At 43.0% G+C, this 22,557-nt stretch overlaps 2 protein-coding genes across 3 annotated transcripts in view; one reads left to right on the plus strand and one right to left on the minus strand.

Annotated features, from left to right (window-relative positions):
* ext1b (exostosin glycosyltransferase 1b) overlaps positions 1 to 11,913 on the plus strand; it is a 131,626-nt gene extending 119,713 nt beyond the window's left edge. The window contains exons 8-11 of the mRNA XM_085346884.1: positions 2,406 to 2,495; positions 4,650 to 4,810; positions 5,495 to 5,666; positions 7,900 to 11,913. Of these exons, the coding sequence (XP_085203010.1) occupies positions 2,406 to 2,495; positions 4,650 to 4,810; positions 5,495 to 5,666; positions 7,900 to 8,085 (609 nt within the window). The 3' untranslated portion in view covers positions 8,086 to 11,913. The remainder of the gene's footprint in view (positions 1 to 2,405; positions 2,496 to 4,649; positions 4,811 to 5,494; positions 5,667 to 7,899) is intronic.
* A 5,563-nt stretch (positions 11,914 to 17,476) lies between these two features.
* Positions 17,477 to 22,557, minus strand: part of med30 (mediator complex subunit 30) — a 52,372-nt gene continuing 47,291 nt past the window's right edge. The window contains exons 5-6 of one of the 2 annotated variants that reach the window (XM_085346899.1): positions 18,719 to 18,802; positions 17,477 to 17,873 (exon numbers count right to left, since the gene is read on the minus strand). In XM_085346899.1, the coding sequence (XP_085203025.1) occupies positions 17,802 to 17,873; positions 18,719 to 18,802 (156 nt within the window). In that variant the 3' untranslated portion in view covers positions 17,477 to 17,801. Of the gene's footprint in view, positions 18,803 to 22,557 lie in introns of both variants that reach the window. The other variant, XM_085346898.1, reaches the window with a different exon arrangement.

Below are 22,557 nucleotides of genomic sequence, written 5' to 3' on the forward strand. Positions count from 1 at the left end.
TTCGCTGTGCACCGCTATTTGTTGATGTCATGGCTTGTTGTCTCCTCTGAATCTCATGAATTTGTGAGGGATCATTAAAAATGCATGTGGCAGATATTGAGAGCAAAAAGGAATTTTTATTCCAAGATTTATCTCAAGGTGAAACTCTGCATTTAGCACTGGGGTCTAGTGAGCCGTGGGTAGCGATTCAGAGCGGTTGGGCTCGTCTGCAGTGCTCCAGGTACACGAGGGGAAACAATGACTGGAGGTTGCACCACGAGCAAAATGATTGCGACTGTTTGTGATAAACTTGGGATGTTGTTGCCCTGGAAGTAGTTGACTTCAAAGATGTGATCACTTGCTGACTTGATGATGATCACATGGCAGTAAGACGGACTTAGTCTGCTCTTGGTTTGCTGTCCATTTGCATTTGAATGAGGTAAAGTTGGCAATTAAATGCAATCTGTTTGTGGTAGTTAGGTGATTAACTTAACTGTGATATATCTGGGATAAATCGGCAGCAATTGTAAATCTTTTTCCATCTACATGCAAGAAATTCACATTTATTGCTTCCTCTCAGACTCCAGCCAGAACCCACGAGATTTGCAACAGCACTTCAGAAATTCCTCCACAAATAGTGACGTAGATGCTGCAGGATATCAAGTTAACTCCATAATGACATAAGCCCTCAGCAGCCTTAATTGCATGTAAGAATATAACCAGAATCCAACCAGTTGGCAACCAGTTCAGTCCCCTATTGCAAAGAGATACATCGTTGCTTTAACATCAGCACAGACTGATTCTGTTTGAGTGCAACGTGTTGGCAGTTATTTGCCATCAGACAAGTTTCCCACCAGGTGACCTGTGCAGTGGCCTTGCAATCAAACGTGGTCAGCTAGAGGATGTTGCAAACACAGTTGCAAAAGCAAGAAAGTTTAAAGCAATCATCAGGCAAGCACCAATTTATTTATTTAGGTGTTTTTCTAGTCCCAAGGAGGTTGCCATCCTGTTTTTACTGTATTGTGACTGAGCTATACAGCAGCTATAAGTGCTATTTTTAGAATAATAACTACTTGCATGTAATTTTCATGAGCTCTACTTTCAGCTTTTTAGCAACTTTCAGCAGATTTGGGAGTTACTAGCCTCAATTTTACTGTTTTACTTTAGTGTCAACATGTGCAGTCTCACTTTGAAGCCATTTTCTGCTACAGTAAAACCTCTAATCATCAACTTTAGTCTGATGCTTGTTACTGAGGTTGGTAGCACAAACCAAGCAAATAGCTGCCAGCTTTATCTGTCAGTAAGCAGCTAGCTGGTGAAACAACAAAGCAGCATCTGCCGGGAGTAATCTAACAATCAACTAAACAGAGAATGAATAGTGAACGTGTATTGATCGGGTGGGCAGGAATACACCTCCACCTGTACGCTCTGTGTGTAAATAAGCAGCTGTTTGTTGTCTACTCTGAATCTCATGAAATTATGAGGAATTGTTAAAAATGAACGTGGTAGACTTCAGGAGCAAACGGAGTTGTTATTCTAAAATGTGTCTCTTGTTTTAAGCTCTCCGTTTATGTTTTGTTCTCAGCTCCACTGAGCACTCCTTAGCATCTTTCAGCTCAATTTTCGGGGGGGGGGAGACTCTTGCCTTGATTTAACAATTTTAATTCAGTCTCGACACTCTCACTGCAGCCATTTTCAGCGAGATAAAACGGACAAAAATGCAAATTGTCTGTTTGTTAGTCGGTGAATAACGGAGCATGTAGGAGCTAAAGAGAGACACATTTCTGCCAGGAGTTGATATAAATCTAACAAACAGCTAAAAGGAGAGTGAACAGTGAACTCGCTTTGATCAGGCAGACGGAAACACAATTCCAGCTAAACGCTGTAACACACCAACATAAAAGGGGGGTTGTCATACCGATGTAAAAAGGAGGATATTATCTCATTGTTTATGAAAATTGCTTCCCCAAAGTGCCAAAGAAAACCAGTTACAGCAGGTTTACAGACTGTGCAGGCGGTTCTCCGTTTGTAAATGAAAGTTTTGATCCTGGGAGGTGACCCTAAAGCTGCAGTTTGCCTGGCAAGGGAAAAAAAGACAGCTCGGTTATGCCGTGTTTAAGTTTTCTCGTACCATCAGCGCCAAAAAAGCAGCAGAAACCAGCTCACGTGATTTTGTCTTTAAAGTGCAACAATTCCCTGAAATGCATTATCTCAAAATTGAAAACGTCTTGTTCAGTCAAGTTTGATTAAAACTCTTGTCTGCACGAGTGCTGTTTAATAAGAGCATGAATGTCAGAGAGGTTTACTTTATTATTTCCCGCTGTGCTCGGATCTAGATTTGCTATTAGTGTAGTTTGAAGATGGGATCCCAGCTTATGTCACTCCAATGATTTTTAACCCTCTGTGCTCTGTGTCTCCCCCTGCAGGTGATGAGCAGCCGCTTTTTGCCCTACGAGATCATTGTGACCGACGCTGTCCTCAGCCTGGATGAAGACACAGTTTTGTCCACCACTGAGGTATCCTCTAATAAACACAGCGACTCTCCTTTGTATCGCCGTCTCCTCCACTTGAGTTGTAAAGTTCGACACTCCCTTATTGCATTTCCTTTTTTTAGCTTTTAGCTTCTTTCCGTTTGTCCCTGCTGCTTTCAAGTTGGCCCCCCAAAATTTGTGGCCTGGTTCTTTAATCTTTTAAAGTCTAACTTTCATTCCCGAGGCCTTGCTTGCTTTTCTCTCTTCTCGTGCGCTTTTCTGCCTCTTTTTCCTTCCCTCTCCTTTTCTTCCTATCGCCCACCTCCTGTTTTTGGCTCTACCTCTCCTATCCCCTATTCGACGGCAGCACTGTTATGGGCATTTTTGTTCCACATGCTGGCGGGGCTGTTCCTGTTTTTCTTTTTTTCTTTTCCTGGGGATACGTTTTGGCGCGGCATCATGGGAAGCCAGAACATAGCAGAAAGAAATGAGTTTATGTGGCAGATCAAGATGGCAAGACAGAAGGGAAAATCCATCCCCGACAACTGAATCGACCTGCGTTACTCCCAGGAAGACGGTTGGATCACGAGAGCAAACACTTCTCAAAGGTTCTGAGCTCAGGGAATGTCGATGCCAGGAAACTTGAGAAAAGGGGGGGAAAAATGAAGGGTAAAACCGGTAATCTCCCCATCCACCCACTCCTTCTTTTAAACAAATGATTCAAAGTGCAGTTTCTGGCCCCGGCGTCTTTGTTTTCTCATTTTTATCCGACTCTCTCCACCCTTAAGTGAAGATGGCGACGACGAGAGCTGTCTTTAACAATGATACTCACTCCTTTGAATATGACTCCCGGTTCAGTCGGAAAGTAGGCAGAATTATGAAAGTCTGTGAAATATTTTCCTTGTGATTGTAACATCATTCAGCTTCCATCTCTTTTATTTTGAACTGCAGGCAGGAGCAGAACAAAGTCATTATTTTCCTTCAGGGCTTTTTCATATGTACAAATTTTGGCAGGAAGAGCAGATAGATACTGTTTTATGGTGGATTTTAAAATTTTTCTCTTCTTTTTTAATATTCAACAACATAAGCAGCCTCACAGCGTAGTATAGTGATGTGCGGTGTAATGCAGAGCAGGCTGTTTGAGGAGCCGCTGAGACCTTTCTGATGTTTTTGTCTAATTATTTGATTGAGCGCTTTGATCGTCGCTGCAGTCGTTTGCTACAAGCAGCTGCTTAGGAAAGACTGCTTTGTGTTTCATGAGGCTTTGCCTCAGTTGTATTTTCACTCGAGTGCGTTTTGAACGTGTTGTTCCTTTGTTGGGTTTCATTGTAGTCTCTTTCATTTCCTCTTTATCTTTTTTTCCCTCACACAACACACCGTAAATAGATACGTTTTTTACACCTTTGATTAATGAAAACAACAACTTCACTTTATTTGTCTTTTGTAAGAAAATATTTAACACAGCTCATTCCAACAGGGGTTTATAATGACGTTAATGGTGTGAATAATTTTGATGCACTTATCCAACCTTTTTTTACTGATAGAGGACCGTTCTGACGCCATTGAAATATTGTTTTGCTGATATCCAAGAATACAAATTGACTGATTTGCTATTTATTGGTAAATAACAAGAAACTGGACCAACATAAGTTAAAAGATTTAGGGTCAACTTTGACCTTGGGCGCTAACAATTGAGGTCAAGATCCATAAAGTTTTTACTGATTTGGTGTGACCTTGACGTCGACCTCCTTGGCGTCCATGCTGGATTTGCTTTACTCCACTAATGATCTAGAAGATGTAGAACAACAAAGAACAAGACTGAAGAGATTGACCCTTGGAACTGGATTACAATCTGATCCAGACATTGGATCGGTGCATCCCGAGTAGCTGGAAAACATCTGCTGAGCTGTGAAAATTCCCCCTTATTTATCCTTCTCTCCCCCAAAAATACCAAAGCAAAAGCAGCTTTTTACAGTACCAGGCTGTCGTGCTTTTTTTTTGCACAGTTTCATAGTAAGGGTTATTGTATATGAAAAGTGCTGAACAGTAGCTTTTCATTTTGATCAGCTGAAGTTGATTAAAAATAAGAAAAAAATGTGTACATTTTTGCCACAAAGGTGTCCAGAGGGTACTAAATTAGAGTTTGTTATTAGAAATGATTAATGTTCTGATTTTTTAAATGTTTTAATCTCTGTCTAGGTGGACTTTGCCTTCACTGTCTGGCAGAGTTTTCCAGAGCGAATCGTCGGTTACCCCGCCCGCAGCCACTTCTGGGACAGCAACAAGGAGCGCTGGGGCTACACCTCCAAATGGACCAACGACTATTCGATGGTCCTGACTGGGGCTGCCATCTATCACAGGTGCACTTCAGGCTGTTAAACTAAAGCCTCCCTTCTCAAGCAGCTGTTTACCTCCATGTCCTTTGATTCTCCTCACTCCTGCTCCGTTCTCCTTCCGTTACACGAGGCTCACTGTTGCTCCGCTCTGCTCTCCAGTGTTCGGTTGTCTTTCTTTTGATGCGGCGCTTTGATGCGGTGATCTGTAGATTATGAAAGTAGATGTGATGTTCAGTGTGGCACAGCCTCGGGAAACCAGTGTTTTGACACGGAGTATGTTTTATCCCCAAAAAATGTCAATTTGTCTGCCGCGCAGCCCTCGATAGTTCCCGCGTTTAGTTCGACTACAGTCCTGTCAGCTTCAATATGGCTTCACTCAGCTGTGATGGGAGCAGTCCATTAAGCTTAAGTCAGCCAATCACCGCAGCCGAACGCTTAATCACTTTCAATAAGTCACTCGTTCAATCCATCCAAGAGCTTTAACAGCGATGGTGTGGCCTTTAATGTGAAATATTCACTTTTTATATTTAATTTAAGCTGTCAGCACAACCGGCTTTAAACCTTTGAAGCTCTAACACTGTTTATTTAGAAGTTTTTAAAGCATTACTTTCAAAATAAGAGCTTCAGTAGAATTAAGACTATTAAGGATTTAAGTGCCACTGGTTTCAATCTGGGAGCCTCTAAATACTCTTCTTCCTGTCCTCTCAGGTATTATCACTTCCTGTACACCAACTACTTGCCCACCAGCCTGAAGAGCATGGTGGACCAGTTAGCCAACTGTGAGGACATCCTGATGAACTTCCTGGTCTCTGCTGTCACCAAGCTGCCGCCCATCAAGGTCACACAGAAGAAACAGTACAAGGAGACCATGATGGGACAGGTAAGAGGGCAGCAGCTCTGTGACCACTACACCACACCGCATGTGGAAGTATGAATACTTATAATGCTTAGATCCATCTCTTTGTTGCACTTGGAGAGCTTATTAGCGTTGGGGTTCTTTTAAAAAGAAGAGGATAACGGCCGGTCGAGAAAACTGGTTTGCATCTCATTACTGGATGTGACTGAGCCCGTAACAATTTACAATGCTGGATACAGAGCAGCCTTATTATACGGACCTCTTTGAATTTGTCCTTCTTTTCATGAGCCGTGATTCATGCTGAAGCCAGTGTTGTTTTCTTCCCTTCATGAGTGTGTCATGGCCTTTCAGCTGGAGCGAAGCCGTGCTGCTTTATGAACAGCATGAATTATTCTCTTTAAAAATCCTCTGGTATGGGCCACGGAAAAAAACAAAGAAAAAAAAAACAGGGCAAGTCATAACGGCACACACACAAAAGCAGGGAAAGGAGTCGTGTCGGTCCCGAAGCCTTGCGTCACGCTTTCTCATCGGGCTCCGGCCTGTCAAATATGGCGGAGCTGACGATTTATTGAGAGAAGTTGACATCAGCCATCGTTCAGTGATGGCTTTCTCTTGTTACTACGATGAAAGTTTGACCATGATTGAGTCAAAGAGCTTCTTTTTGTTTAGTATACGTCTAAAATCCCTGCTTGTTAATGATCGTGGTCCGAATACGCTGACTGAAAAGTGGATTGAAACTAGCATAACATAAGAGTTTCAGTATTGGAGTATTTAGTCAGTTATGGACAGATACTTGGTGCCTTTCTACTCTTTTGGAGCACTCAACACACTTTTAACCTTCACATATTCAAACCCCAGCAAATGAGGATCTGACCCGCCAACCTTCCGACTGGTGGCCAACCACGCTACTTCCTGAGCCACGGCTACCCCAGTTAGCTTTTTACTCTTTTAGCGGTCAATCAAAAAATTTGGGTGGGAAGCTCATCTTGTAACCGGAAGGTTGCCGGTTTGATCCCCAGCTCTGTCTGTCTTAGTCGTTGTGTCCTTGGGCAAGACACTTCACCTACCGCCTACTGATGGCCAGAGGGGCCGATGGCGCGATATGGCAGCCTCGCTTCTGTCAGCTTGCCTCCACCAGTGTGTGAATGTGAGAGTGAATGAATAGTTGAATTGTAAAGTGCTTTGAGGGTCTCGAAAAGTGCTATATAAATGCAATTCATTGTATTATTATGTATTATTGTTATTTCCTGTTATTATCAGGAGGGTTTATGTAAAAATACAGGAGTCCGCCTGGATACCGGTGACAAAAAATGTGTCATTACTAAATGGACCGGTTCACATATTGTGCTTTCCTACTCTGCTGGAGCACTTGAAGCCCTTTTATAAAACATGTTTCATTCATCCGTTGACACACATTCACTTTTTTTCTACTGAGTGTGAATCTAACATTCACACTCAGTGGCTTTCCCAAGGACACTTTGGGAAGCAGACTGGAGCAGCCAGGGATTACACTACAAACTTCCCGATTAGCAATGACCTGCTCTCCCTCCTGAGCTACAGCCAACCATTAAGAAGAGGAATTCAAGGCTCCGATCATTTCAAGCGCTGCATAGTATAAATATAACATGTGCATGTCCACATGAGATTATAATCCCGGCTTTATTCGCCATGCTTGCTATAATGGAATAATGCAGACATAAGAGAAATGCAGCCCTCCTCGGTCATGCTCATGCATATGACATGAACTGTGGCAAAATGAAAAAGTAAAGTAGTTCCTTCTTTCTCTGCCTCACTCATACATCATAGATTTGGTCTCATAAACTCTTGCACACTTGCAAAATATTGTTTTAAAGGGGTCCTACTGCAGTCATTTCCATACTTTTCGTCTTTGCTTGGAATGATTTACAGTTAAAATATTCCACATTTATAGGATTTAGAGGAGTTTGACGTCTATGCTTTTGGCTCACAGGGATTACCCGAACGTATTCTGAGCTCATTATTTGAAAATGTGGCCATGTTTAATATAATTATTCACTGCTGTAACAGGATACATATGACAGAAACTAAGGAAAAGCATCTGAGGCTCTTTTAAGACGTTACCACTGATATTTTATAAAGATCTGCAAAACTGGATTTTGTTCCAAAACACAGTCGACTTGTAATTAGTTTTTTCATGTTCCCCCAGGATCTGCATCTGTTATTGAAAACTCTAACTTTTCTTCTTTTTGTTTTTCCTCCTCTTCTCCATTCCCTCCAGTCTTCAAGGGCTTCTCGCTGGGCTGACCCAGACCACTTCGCCCAGCGGCAGACCTGCATGAACAAGTTCGCCAGCTGGTTTGGCGCCATGCCACTGGTCCATTCCCAGATGAGACTGGACCCCGTCCTGTTTAAGGACCAGGTCTCTATCCTCCGCAAGAAATACAGGGACATCGAGAGGCTCTGACAAGACCGCCGCCCCCTCGGGGGAGACCCTACGCAGGGGGAAAGAGACTCTGTGGAGATTAGGAGTCATCAGAGTACAGGGGGATGGACAGGGAGAGACACAGGTCTGTCTTCCACTCAGCACATTGCCAATGACCAGAGCGCCGCTGCTGGAAAGACTCGATGAGGAAAGGGATAAACGGGAAACGAGCGTAGGCCGTTTGGGTGTGAAAAAAGCAAAGAGAGTACACAAACTGACGGGCTTACCAAACAGTACTGTGTTTCACACATGTGCAAACACGCAGCACGCACTACTGACGACAAGAACTCTTGGATAGAATATTTTTTGTATGACACGGACGAGGACGACATCGTCTTTCCTGCTCTTTCGGCACTCGTGCGGGGCGATGGTAGAAGACAGGAAGGTGTTTGTGATCTCAAACCTGGCAACCCAACCTGTCATCCCAAGCAACCTTCCCTACTCTGGATCAGGACATAATACTGGACTCATTACCAAACTCCTGCTTTGTAAACCCATGAATATTTTGTTGCCTCAAGTTAAAAAACAAAGATTGTCCAACCTGTCCTTTTTTTTTTTTTTTTTAGCAGCCATTACTTCCTAATATTCTCAGCAGTTGACAAACACCCCGCGTCTCCTGCCCTTGGCTCGTTCCTTTATGAGTTGATCTGGTTTTTATAATGGTCTATCTGCTCCCGTGTTATCACAAAGATAAGTTAGGAAAACATCTCATTTCATGTCCCATTTTCCTCTCGTACTCGCCACAGCAGTTGTACTTTTCTCATCTTTTTTCCCCACTTACTTTCATCATCTTTTATCCCCTCCCTCCCTTCAGACTCTCTGCTCTCCCTCTTGTCCGTGTGTGTGTTGTGTGTGCAGACCCTTGAAAAGTTGGCTCATCCAACCATGAGCCCGAGCGGAGTACATTTTCCCTCCGTTGGAATGAGCGAAATGAACATTTCTGGATGAAATGGAGCAGAACGTTGCATTCTAACCCAAACTTTTTTTTTTTCTCCTCCCCCTCTTCTCTCTCCCTCCCACCCCTCTTCCTGCATGGTCTCTGAGCACCAACCTTACTGTGGAGGGGGGGGCCATAGCAGGTCTTTGGTGACCAGCATCATTTCAGAGGACAGATTTTTAACGCTGAGCGCATCAGTGCCATTCTGACATCAGGGTCTGCCTTTAAAGTTGTTTATTGCACATCACGTTGCCTACATCCGTTTGAGATGCTCTTGTGTTGAAATATTGTAATCGCCACTTTTATGTGTCTCTCCTGGCGCCCTGATTATTTTTATTCCCCCCCCCCCCCCCTGTGACATATCCAAGGACCTCGGAGCCATTAAATTGACAAAAGGTTTTCTCCTCCATTTGTCAGGCAGAGATACATTTAGGCTTCAATTAGGTATTTCGTTTGAAGTGCTGTTTTATTCCCAGGGGACACGCTGTTGATGAAACACCGAACATTATGGAGCATAGCGTTTGCGAAAACGGTGACCGGCAAACACGACCTGCTGTCTAATGCGATCCTTGGGATGACAGCTTTTTCCCCCTTGGCACACACTACCTGCATCAGTGTGTGTGTGAGAGAGACGGTGGCCACGCTCGGTGTCTTTTCTACAGCTGACACTTTTTTGCACCTTAAATGATCTTATTGGTATCGGACAACCAGATCAAAATGCTTAAATAACTAGATATCTTGACCTTTAATTGATCATTTTTAAAGACAGGCTGTCAGGGGAAGAAAAAATAAAGGTGGCTGGCTCATAGCTGAGCTGCTATATGCTGTCATTAGGTCTGCATGCAGCGTGCAGGCGGGAGCACAGGCGGTCCAGTCACACATTTAGTTTGCAGACACTTGAATGAAAGCAGCATGCTTTTAGTGGCCTTTTCTGTCAGACAGGCATTCAGCATAATGTCTCAGCCAAAGCTGCTCAGCGTGTTAATCAGTTAGCTGTCACTGACATCGTCAACATCAGTGTCACACATTCAGTGGCTGCTTTAGATTCATTTTTTTTTCTTTCTTCACACTTTGTTTTTATTTTCGCTTGACAAAGAGTCGATGTAAAATGTATCGTAAAGCCTTCGCTGTTTCAACAAAGGGGACAGACGTGCTTTGAAGTGCCATATCCAAATGCTACTATAGCAGAGCTGCTCTGTTTCCGCGAGTCATATCAAACCCAGCAGGACTAACTTGTGTTGTTTTGTTTTTTTGTTCGTTTTTTTTGCCCCAATCATGTCACTGTTTTGAATATCGCTGTTTGTGCTTGTACTCTGAAACTTTGAAACTTGGAGTCGTTTCCCGGGAGATTCGTCGTCAGTGTAACAACATCGATACGTTGCGATTCTGGGAAACTCATGCTCCTCGCACGGTCTGCATCTGGCCTCTATTCCATCTTCAAAAGAGTCATATTGTTTCAATCCATATCAAGCCTTTTATGTCTGATTGTCAGAGTTACTGTTGTTGATCGTCTCAAGACAACCACATTCCCCAGCTTTGCAGATAATCCACACACACTAAAAAAAACAACCCACCACCTATTTCAAATCCCTGGTCTCAGCACTGTACATAGACATATTTATTTTTTGAAAAGGAAAAAAAACAAGACTGTGTACGATTTGAGATGACGCGGCGAGAACATTGAGACCGATCCTGCGTCGCTGAGGGGAGTAAGTGGTATTTATTCAGTTTATTTTCTACACGCTGTGCACATTAATCCACACAGATGCCGATATACAGCTCGTATTATGTCGCACTCTGCATCGGTTTTCCAGGGGAAGCATCTATCACACTCTTTCTAATACAGAGCTCCCCAAGTGAGATAACATTTCCAGAGTCGCCGTAGTGGAGTTTTAACTCCTGGAAAAGATTGCATACACCAGTGATCCAGAATTGGATTGGGCCGCTCCATCTTGGCTCTCTGCGGGAGTGAAATTGTAAAGTCCCAATAAAGACTACGCCAACTGACACGTGGAAAATAATAAGCAGCTGGGGCCCCCCAGCCCTCTCTCTCCTGCACCAGATGGAAACATTTTCACATTCTGCCACAACATCTTCCCCTCATGCATTACAGTAATGCGTCTGAGGCTGTGACACAGTGGTTTAAATTGTCTTTGTCGCAGCTTGGGGCTCAAGTCGTAGCTCGCAAAACAGAAACGGAAGTGTATCTACAGTCTTTCAATTCCAGAGCTCAGTCAGAGTGTGATGGATGTGAGTCGGGGCCCTTGGAAAAGAAACAGCAACTAAACTTCGTATCCCCTTAAAATGCCTCCGTCATTTGATCAGGGAAACATTATGCAAGTTATCATCTTGAGCTTCAACACAGATGGAAGAAGGTTTACCCAAAACGTGCCAGGCGGTTGGCGTGTGCGCTGGAAACTGGTCTGCTCTCGATTTGATTTGTGCCTTTTTATCAACATGCGAGTTCCTGACATGCTGAGCACTGTCTGTCCCAGACTTGTTATTTCCAGTAGACGGGCAGCAATAGCACCATGTGCGGAGGACTCATATCCCTGCCTTCATACACTGGATGAGTCACAGTTTCCATTCTCTTGTTTTGACGCCCCATTTTCATTGTTGTGTTCGGACACTGTTGCTAAGGCGACAACGCATGACCACTTCCTGTTTCTGATTATTTATCAGTGATTGACTGTATTATGCGAGCAATCAGCAGTAGTGTCTGTTGATCTGTAAGGACTTGGTCAAGCCCAGCTGTCCTGATGCCTTCTCCTCCCTCCTACCTTGTAATTAAGAGAAGACTTTTATAGAGGTCACAGATTAAATAGAATAAATTCCAATTTTGTAAGAATGATTTATAAAAAAATAAACTCATATTTGATGGTAACTGTATCTCTGTGCCTTTATTTTTGTTTCATTTTTAATTTTTCTTTAAAGAACGTGATGATTTGCCTCACATGGACCAGTTCTGTTTTCAAATCTTCACCTGCAAGTGCAACAGGGAAAAGCATACAGTACATGACAGACTAAGCAAATGACATGTACTAAAAGAGAAAAAATGTGTGAGGCTATTAGGAAAAACTGGATATAAGTAGGAAAGTGTTGACAGTTGTCACAATCCGGTAGGTGAAAGAGGCAGCAAACTGAAATGTCAACCAATGCCAACGCCTCCAACAACCATGATGGTTGAACTATCTACTATCACAGAGGGCAAAATGCAACACAATGAGATCCACATACCAGAAACTCAAGCAAGGACAGATAAGGAACTAGAAACTGGCAGTATGGTGGTTCCACTCCCACCAAGGCCACCCAAATCACCAGACTCAACACCAAAACACACAGTGGTGATGAACCCACATGAACCCAGAATTCCAGAGTGGCCACAACCTACAGCAAAGACCAAAATGCAGTGGGCACCAACTAGAAACATAGAAGAAGGCCTCCACCAGAGCCTGAAGCACAAACCAAAACCCAACAGAGGCCAGGCAGCTCATCCTAGACCTCAAGCGAGTGCACAAAATGGTGACAAATTATTTCGAAAAGCCTCCTATGAAGAAGATCTGATAGCTTTGTTATACCGAGGTTCTACTTTTCCAGTTACACGAGGTGCTGACTCCTCCCTACAGGCTCCTTCAAGCAAAGTTGGGGTTAAAAAAGCATCAGTCTTTATCCATGGTATCCAAATGTAACAATAAGGCTTAACTAAGCATAATCCTGTATTTTATACTGGAAGAGTCACTCTGAATCAATACAAAGCTGTTCTGAGTGGTCACCTTTACCCTATGACGAAACACTTCAATCAGCCAGAGAATAGTACATAAAGAAAAAATGTAACTTATAATTTATGGCCTACACAAAAAATATGGGATTATCTTTTGAATGAATGTTCATTGCACCAGTTAAATTCCCGGGACTTGGGAGAAACAATGCCAATACGGCGTGATCCAAAACGTACCACAAAATAGCCGAGTCTAAAGTTGGAGCCACAGATGTGGGCTAACACAAGAAATTCCTCACAAATTTCTTCCAGAGGAATGTATCCCAACTTCTGCTCATTAAGCTAAGCAAAGTTCAGTCTTAAAACATTTTGAAATGTGGGATGGGTCCCCAAAGGCATGACGGAAGAAATGAAATGGCTGTGGATCAGTATCAAATCCACTGAAAATGATATGACATTTTCAGTGATCCTTGACCTTTTTGAGTGGAAGTGGAAAGAAGGAAACGTTGGGTTTTTCTTTAATATGTCATCCATCTGCAGTTGAAAACCCAAATAGAGTCGTGTGAAGTTTTCACAGGACCGTATGCAGTTTAGTTCACTGAGGTTTACTTTTGTTTATGCGCAGCTCTCTAAAGTGCCAACCACAGCATTTCATTCGGGTTGACATCTGGACTTTGGACCATTGCAACTCCTTGATTTTCTTTTTGAGCTGTTCTTTTGTACCCAAAAAGTTGATTCTGTTCATTTTTGGGGGGGATTTCCTTACCTGGATGATTGAGCACATATCAAGACTGTTCTGTTGTAGATTCCATGCTGTGTTTGGGCCCATTGTCCTGTTACATTACACAATTTGGACAAAACTGTCGGGAAAGATTGCCTCAACTTCGACTGTGGATCGCTGTGGGATACAGAGGAGTTCATGGTCGACTCAGTGGCTGTAAAGGTGCCCAGATCATCAGCTCTCCACCTCAGTGCTTCACAGCTTATATGAGGTGTTTGTGCTGATATGTTCTTTGGCTTTAACTACTGACAATGCTGTGCTTTGGGGCCAAACGGCTCCATTTAAGTCTTGTCTTTCCAAATGACATCATTTTAGAGAGAACCCTTCCAAACTAGCCATACTTTTTTGAATTGTACTGTCATGACCTTAGCATCTAACATGTTCACTGAGGCCTGTGGCTTTTGTTGTCTCTCAGCATTGTATGGTCTGACCTTGGGGTGAATTTGCTGCAACCTCCACTGGGAATCCTGTGGTGTTGTGTTAACACACACCTGAATGCTTTAGACCCGCAAACTTCCAAAACTTCTTTTACAGAGGTGCTCACAGTTAGTCAAGTCATTTTGATTAGCAGCACCTCGATGCTTTAATTCCTCTGGAAGACAAAAAGGTTTACTTTTCATCTTCCAGACAGGAAGGACGTAATAAAGGATATTACATGTCCCAGTGTCTGAGGATTACTTTTTCCCGAACAGACGCTGCAACAACACTGATGATTTGTTTGTGCTTGCTTTTGTGCACACGTTGTCAACAGCCGAGTGCAACCCTGCACATTTTTTTTTATTAATTTCATCATCTGTGACAGAGTGTGCACGGACAAGTACTCAGCCCCTGACCTCTGCCTCAGCTGAATGTGAACACACTCCATTTGTACAGTAATAATAGTCCCTCGATGCTGCGTTGCCCTCTGTGATATAATAACCACCCCAGTATTAGACCACTGAGGAGGGGTTTATTAGTCACTACTCAGAGCATTGATTTCCCCCCACAATGCTGAAAGCCTTCTCACTGCTCCAAAGCTGCATCTGTCCCTCTGCGTCTCCCTGAGGACAATAGCCTCATAACACATCTAAGATACGACCCCAGCTTTGTTCTGAATTATTAAAAGCACCCATATCAGACACTGATATTCTCATGCATATCTGTGACCTGACAGCAGTGCCGTATTTGTGCGTGTGTGTGTGTGTGTGTGGATTTGTTGCCACGAACATGTACTCAGATTTAAGCTCATGTTTCATGTTTGGTTGAATAAGGCCCTTTGTGAGTTCTTCTCACTGCTTCTTTCTTTTCTGATCTATAAATGAGGCTTTTTTAAACTGAGGCTGGAATCACAGGACACCAACAGAGACCAAAAAGCTCTGACGAGTTGATCTGGCGCTCCTCTTATCAGAGCAGGGCCTTTATTTATCAAGCATCTCACAGTAAGAAATCACTTCTAATTGGCCGAAGGTTTTTAAGAGTGACGTGCTTTAAGCTTCTAAGAAGAAAAACCCACATTATATGAAATGGCTCTTATCTTCTCTAATATTTATGAGAGATTGAGACATGTGCAAACATGTTTGGAGTCACAAGCAGATGGTGTTCAGGCTGAAACGTGCGTTTGAAGCACATGTCATTAATGACTTAAAGCTTATTAAAATGAGGAATTATTTTATGGACTTTGTGGGAGATTCAGCAGGGTGAATGCAGCTTTGATTCGATTCCAATCACAACCGGTGTTTTTGTTATTTTCCTGGTGCAGCTTTGCGGATATTTTTGTTATTTCCAAACTCTTTGGAGCGAATTAACGAAAAACGAGCTGCATGATTTTTTTAAGAGTGGTGATGTTAAACTTGTTTTACATACAGCTCACTGTGATCTTAAGTGGGCCGGAACAGTGAAACTCCCCTTTCAGTCAGCGTAAAGAAGTTTAACGAAATCAAATTACACTGAGATATTGTAAGAAAAGAAAAAGAAGTGCAATTTCAACTTCACAAAAATGCTGCTCTATTACCAGAATGGGAAAAAAATCTATCAGCACTGTAAGAAATACTGTAATTGAGTTAAAACACTAAAATGTATGCCCTTGTTCGCATTTTCCAAAGATGTGCGCACGTGCAGAGGGCCGGATTGGACTCTTATACGGGCTGATTCTGGTCCCTGGGCCTTTTGTTTGAGACCTCTGGTTTAGAGTTACTGACAGCTGACCTTTACCTAAGATGTAGTTATATTGAGTGACATTTTTCCAACAGTGGGTAGATGAGCTATAATTGGCCTCACCTGTAATAATACACCAGATGATTTGAAATATCAACTGGACTTTTATGAAGAGGAGAAATTCTGTCTTCAATAAAGACACACTCACGCACAGTAAAAGCACGCTGCGGTCCAGTGATTGGACCAGACTGCATATAAAAAGAAGTGATGTAGCCTCCGGGTCTGATAAGTGAAGCAAATGCCTAAGTGCCTTTGGATCTGCATTCCTCCTAATGACAGGCAAAGGATGGAGCGGTTAGCACTGCCGCCTCACAGCAAGAAGGTCCCAAGTTTGATTCCACTGGTCGACCGGGTCATTTCTATGTGCTTAGATGTTCTTCCTGTTTCTGCGTGATTCCCTTTAGTTTCCTCACATGTATGTTAGGTTAACTGGTGAATCTTAATCAGCTGTAGGTGTGAATAATTCCTTTTTCTGTGTTAAACCTTTGATGAACTGGTGACCTAAGAGCTGAGAGTGGTCTCCTGGAAGATCTCATCATACTAAGAGATCTTTGAGATTCAACAGGGTTTGATTATTTAAGACTTTGTATATGATAAGAAGGATTCTAAATTCAATCCTGGATTTAACAGGGAGCCAGTGAAACTGGGCAAAACAGTGCAGATGAAAGAAAGCAGTCTTACATACTTGTTATATATGTATTGAATGACATCTCCTGATTACTGGAGGCAAAGGTAATGCTATCCATAGCAAGCATCTTATTACATACACCATATTTCTAAGGTTTTAGGGCCAAATATAATGACCTCACTCTTGTCTGAACTGTAAAGGTGGTTAGCGCTGTTGCCTCACAGTAAGAAGGTACTGGGTTCAAATCCACCATCTGGCCGGGGCCTTCCTACGTCAAGTTGTCTGTGCTCTGGCTTCCTCACCCAGTTCAAAGACATGCAGTTTGTAGGATTAGGTTAACTGGTGGTTCTAAATTACCTACAGGTGTGAATGGCTGTCTGTCTCTCTGTGACAGCCCTACAGGCAGTGTATCCTGCTTCTTACTCCATGGCAGCTGGGGCTGACTTCAACAATGCACGAAATTAGAGCTCACCCAGGCCTTTAAGAAATGCCTTTAGTTTAACCAACTGATTTGAGTGACTGCATGGATAAATAAAGCTGGGATTCATCTGATTAGCCATGAAAATGGATGTTGTGTTTTGTAATACTACCACTTAAGAGAAGTGTGTACAATATAAAAATTAAAGGTCCCGGCACAGAACCCTGAGGAACTCCATGACTCGCTGTGTGAGAAAGATTCCTCATTTACATCCACAAACTGGTATCAAATGCTGTACTGAGGTCCAGCAGAAGAACACAAATGAATTTACCATCAGAGAGTATGAGGAGGGTCCATTAGTACCCTTCAGTTGTGCTTCCCTCAGTGTTAAAACAGCAACACTGTGGGAAATGCTTAATGAAAATACAGATTAAATAAACCAAAAAAAAAGAGTGATTCAAAAAATAAAATCACAGGAAGATTTAGTTCAGTTGTTATAGGATTACGGATGTAAATAAGCTGTTTTACTAAAATCTTGTTTGTACACTTGGCATACTAATGTTCTTGAACATGTGTTGTCCCCATTACTTACAAGAAAATGAAAATTGGAACCAGATAATCGGTTGGATTAAAATACAAGCTAACATCCACTTTAAAAAGATCAACATATTCACAATAAGTCTCGTGATTTTGCCACAGTGTTTTTTCTTATTGAAGTTCTCAAGTACAATATACATTTGTAACATAGGCATGTAACAGAATATAAGGATTAAATAGAATATATCAATTTCTCTACAGGCATAAACCCTCTATTGAGCTAGCAGCTACAGACAGATAAAACATTAACTCTTCAGATTAACTGAGAAGGAAAAAAATGCTGATTGTAATGTTGAATGTCGAGGTAGACAGAATATTTTCTGCCATGCTGATGACACCGGTGCCCTCCATCCCCTGGCTCCTCCATGGGATGTCTTGGCCTCATTTGTCTCCTCTCGTGTATCCTCTGTTCTTTAATGTCTTCTTTTAGAAGCCTTTTGATATTGCTAGAGTACCAATTCCTTCTGTGAAGCACTGCTTCAGCCAGTCTGTGGTAACCTGTCATAGATCCAGTTTAAGAACCCATCACCAATCCATTATCTGTAGTCCATGTGTACCTGTGGATGTCCTACATACAAGGTGCAATCAAAAAAAATCTGAGCTTGTGCCTGTTGAGAAAGAATCGACTGAGACATTGATTATGTGAATGTGAACGGGTGATTAAATTAACTTTTGTGAGTCAGGGGTCATTGATATTTTTGTATCCACGTGCAGGTGCACATTTATGCTGTGAAACAGGCACAGTGTCTCAGAGTCTGCAAGCAGATCTATCAACAGACTCCAGAATGAGCCAAAATCTGTCTCGCAGATCATCGATTTTAGTTGGCTGTTTTGCTTTGCCTTAACAACTAAACAGGTTGTTTTTGCAGGAGAAGAACCTAAAGTGCCAAAGCATGAAGTGCAGAACAAAGAGCATGCTTTGCATTGTTTTCTTCAACATTCAGTGTGTGCACTGTGAATTCATCCACAGTGTCAAACTGTCAATGAGGTCTGCAGCAACGTCCTGAGGGAGAAGATTCAACCAACACAAACTTTGGCACGACGGCAGCTCGGTGGTTCGTGGTGACATTGCACAGGTTCTTTGGCCACACTGACACACCCACTACCCACCCTATGCCTCGTGTTGTTGCTGAACAAGTAAGTCCCTACAAGCTGTTTGCTTAGATCATCCTTGCTCACAAAATGAGCTTCATATTAAGCTACAGCTGTTATTTGGAAGCTGTGGATGAGATGCAGCCTGTCGTAAAGACTACTTTACTTTTAAAGATTTTATAGATACCGTCTCTAAACTTTCTGATTGCACCTTGTACACGTGTGTTTGTGTGTGTGGCTCAGCTCCTGACAGCCAGCATGGAGTTGATCTCCCAGATGAGGTTGCGGAGTTGGTCCATGATCTGTTTCAGGTGCTGGTTCTTCTGCTTCAGCTTCTGTAGGAAAAACATAGAAAAGAGATGGGAAAAAGCATGTTTTAGATACAAAAGCAATAAAAACTACAAATGTGAGAGCAGTTTGGTTACTGGAAAAAAAAAAAAAGGCCTGCTTAAACAGTGTAAAACCAACAAAGCAATTATATACACACACAAATAATTACAGATTTGTTTGCAGCTACTACCCACAACAACACAAACGCTGATTCATACCATTTACTATAACACTGTAAATCCTTGTAACATAAATTACTTAACAAACGCTACTGAAGAAAAATAAATTCCAGATGTGATCTCGCTCCTAATGACGCTGCCACTTTGCCGCTCCCATTAGAAAACAAGCAGGTTCTAACCACAAAGTCTGGCTCGACAAATATTTTCAAAATTAGTATTAGTCAGTTATTCTGAAGGCAAATAAAATGTTAAAATACGCACACACACAACTTTTGACTGGGAAAGGCTTTTAGTGGGGACACTGCTGATACTTGGGCTGGTGTCAAAAATCACTGCCAGATTTGGGAGTGGTTTAGAAAAACGTCACGGTAAAAGGCGCAGGATTACGTCACTTATTCCTCCGTTCTACAGGGCTCAATTGTTCCTACAAAATGAGTCACATGGTGGCAATGTGCAGCTTGTTCCTTAATTAAGATAAACAACCCGCTTTAACCCTCGAGGGGCTTAGTTTGTATTTAACTGGTTCCTCCAAAAATCTGCACCGTAAGACACAAGCAGGTTGCGGATATAATTTTTTTAAGCACGCCATGCTTCGGTAAACTCAAAATAACATTATCAATAATTTAAATGGTAGAAAGTGAATTTCCAATATTTTATTCATTTTTCAATGAAATAAAGTGTTTTGTTTCTTCAAACTTGGCCTCTGACAAACAAAAGTACAGCTGAGTGCTTTTCTGGTTGTTTGTGTGTGGTGAAACCCTAGAGGGTTAATTCGAGTCAATCGTTCATCCACCATCCTGCTGCTATAAATGATCGGCAAAATAAAAAATGTGCATTTCTCTGCAGCTGAAGATTGTCTCCAACAATGAACCATTTAATCCCAGTCTGTCATAAACTACGGAGCCCCCACCTTTTGGTTAAAAATGATCCTTGCTGTACTTAAACATTTTGGTGGTTTTAATCTTATTGCTAAGAAAAACAGTGCCAATATCTAGCAGGCATCACGTTTACCTTGTTCAACATCTTACTTTACTGTATTAATTTTATCCCACAACTTAGACATTCACATTACTCACACTCTCATTACACATACATATAGGATCTTGGGGGTGGGCACGATACACGGAGTCCAAAGTACCATCAGGGTGTACACCCCACCCCTGGCATCGTTGCCCACCTCTCAATTTTAAATACACGTAGACATTGAGGGCTAGCAGGAGGGACCATGCGCTTACCTGCTGCTCTCTGGCAGGTAGCTCCAAGCCCTCCTGGGTTTTAAATGCACCTTAGAACACACATGCATCAACATTACAATGAGCGGGTGGAGGGAGGTTCGGAGTCTTCTCTCACCCCCGTTCTCTGCGACCTGCTGGAGCAGGGGGGCTAGGACTAGGAGGAGGAGTTGGCCGTCCGACTGCGGTCTGGAGTGTGGAGCCTTCCTGCTGCTGCGGAGTCGGGGCGGTCTGCCTCCCCCCACCGCAGGGAAAAGGGAAACACCACCTGGGTCTGGGTGCAGTTCCCCCCTCCAGGGGCGGGGGCACCTAGACCCGGTTTGTAGAGTACGCTTGGGGAGTGTGATCGTGTGTACAGCGTCTCTTTATGTCTGTCTCCACGTTGGTTGAGTGTGGAGTAAGTGCATATGAGAGCATGAGGGTGGGAATGGATGTTTGTATCTGTGTGTGCCTGTATGTCTGTGTCTATATGTCAGGTTGGGTGTCAGGCGCCACCTCTCTGGGGACATCTCAGGCCCTCCAAGGTTTGGAGGCCTATCTCCCCCTACCACCACTTCCCCTGCCAGTGGCGGACTCCCTCAGGTGTCGGTGCGTTGGTGGTTCTTTGTGTCTGGGGATGGGCGTCCAGGTACACACCGGCTCACTCCTTGGCGGCCGCTTATCGGGGCCTGGAGCCTGGGGCTCGCTCGGGCCACTTCGGAGGTGGGGTGCCCCCGGCCTCTCGGCCTGGGGCTCGGTCACTCAGGCGCAGCTGGCTGCCGGCGGAGCTCACGGGCGCGTCACTGCAACTCCCCCTGGCTTCTGCTCCGCGGCTGCTGAGTGAGCCCTCATCTGGGACTCTCCTCAGCTCTTTCCGGGACAGTGGCGCAGCTGCCCCTCTGTTGGTCTTCCTTGGTCTCTTGTGTTCTGGGGGCCTCTGGATGTCTGGAGTTTTGATCTCCTCCACACCTGCTTCACGCCCTGGAGGACGGGGCTGTGGCCCCCCCACACCCTCTAGCAGATTATTACATGAAGGAACCTTTTAAAAAAACAAAAAACAAGCGCGTCCATGCTCACAGGTGTACACACGGGTGATCACACCCACAAACTACACCCTTTTTGGCTCCTACCTCAAAGCACACTGTGTTCTGTTGATCTTATGTGCTGCACAATAATGTTTAACATTTAGTATTTACTGTCATATTCCCATATATCATTGTGATGCTGTTTATTCTATTACTCTTGTTCTCTTCTGCTTGCTTTCTTTTTTCTTTCTCAGCAGGTGATCCAGGTGATCGATATATGCATTTTTTTTTCTCTGCCCGTTCTGTTGGTTTTTGTCTTTTGCCCTTCTCCCCCGTCCCTCTTCTCAGCTGTTTCTCTTTCCCTCTTTCTTTCTCCCCTTCTTTCCCCCAGTCAAGTCTGTCCCGTATTCAGTAAGTGAAAATAAAATAAACAATAAAAGGTGAATCAAATGGACCATTACGGCAAGGCTGGGATGGTCAATTTGGTAAAGTAAATCCGTTGGGCATCTTTCTTTGCCTTTAGACAACAATTCTGATGGCAAAAGAGCCAAACGGGACAGGCCAAAAAAAAAAAAAAAAAGGGCAGGGTTGTCTGGTTCTGTGGCGTATGAGCCAACATAACTCTGTGATAATTAAATGACAACAAATAACCGCAAAGTTGTTTTTATAAATACTTTTAATTACATTATACATGTTTGGACAGCTATTTTCAAGGGGTAACTATCTGCAGTACAGACTTTGATGGAGTGGAAATATTCTCACACTTTCAGTCCAAGCTTCTTCTCTTTTTTTTTTACATGCTTGTATTTATTAGCCTCTTTAGTTGACACAGAGACATATGCAGTTTTAACCTTCACTTTTTCCATCCAAACTTCAGCTGAAAACGTGCTGTAATTGGTTTGCCTCAATGCTATGTTGTTCACTTGCACACAGATTTTCCATACGCATGCCTAGTTATTTGTGAATATCTGACCTATAACAAACAGCTGTTGGCTGGCTGCTTAGTTCTGCCTCAGATGAGAGCAACCTCTTTGCCACAGTCGACATACAAATAAATAAACCGTTTATTTATCAGGCTTTTAAACAACATCGAGCTCGTTATACAGTCGTTAGGATGACTTGTGTCATGCATCAGTTTGAAATGTCATCTTGTGACCTTATTATCCCCCGTTGTTGTGATTAAACCTGTATTTGTGACTCTCTTTGCTTGTGTGTGCGCTTGTCTGCAACAGGTGTTGATACATATTAACAATATTTCAGGATATTTGTCCAGCCTGGCGCGATGCATTGTGCATAATATTGTCTCAGCTTGACACTGTATTATAAATGAACACAGTTCATAAAG

Source organism: Diplotaxodon limnothrissa, linkage group LG22 (assembly GCF_057381915.1).
Source record: "Diplotaxodon limnothrissa isolate DT_005_m linkage group LG22, D_limnothrissa_male_GT1.1, whole genome shotgun sequence".
NCBI classification, from domain to species: Eukaryota; Metazoa; Chordata; class Actinopteri; order Cichliformes; family Cichlidae; genus Diplotaxodon; species Diplotaxodon limnothrissa.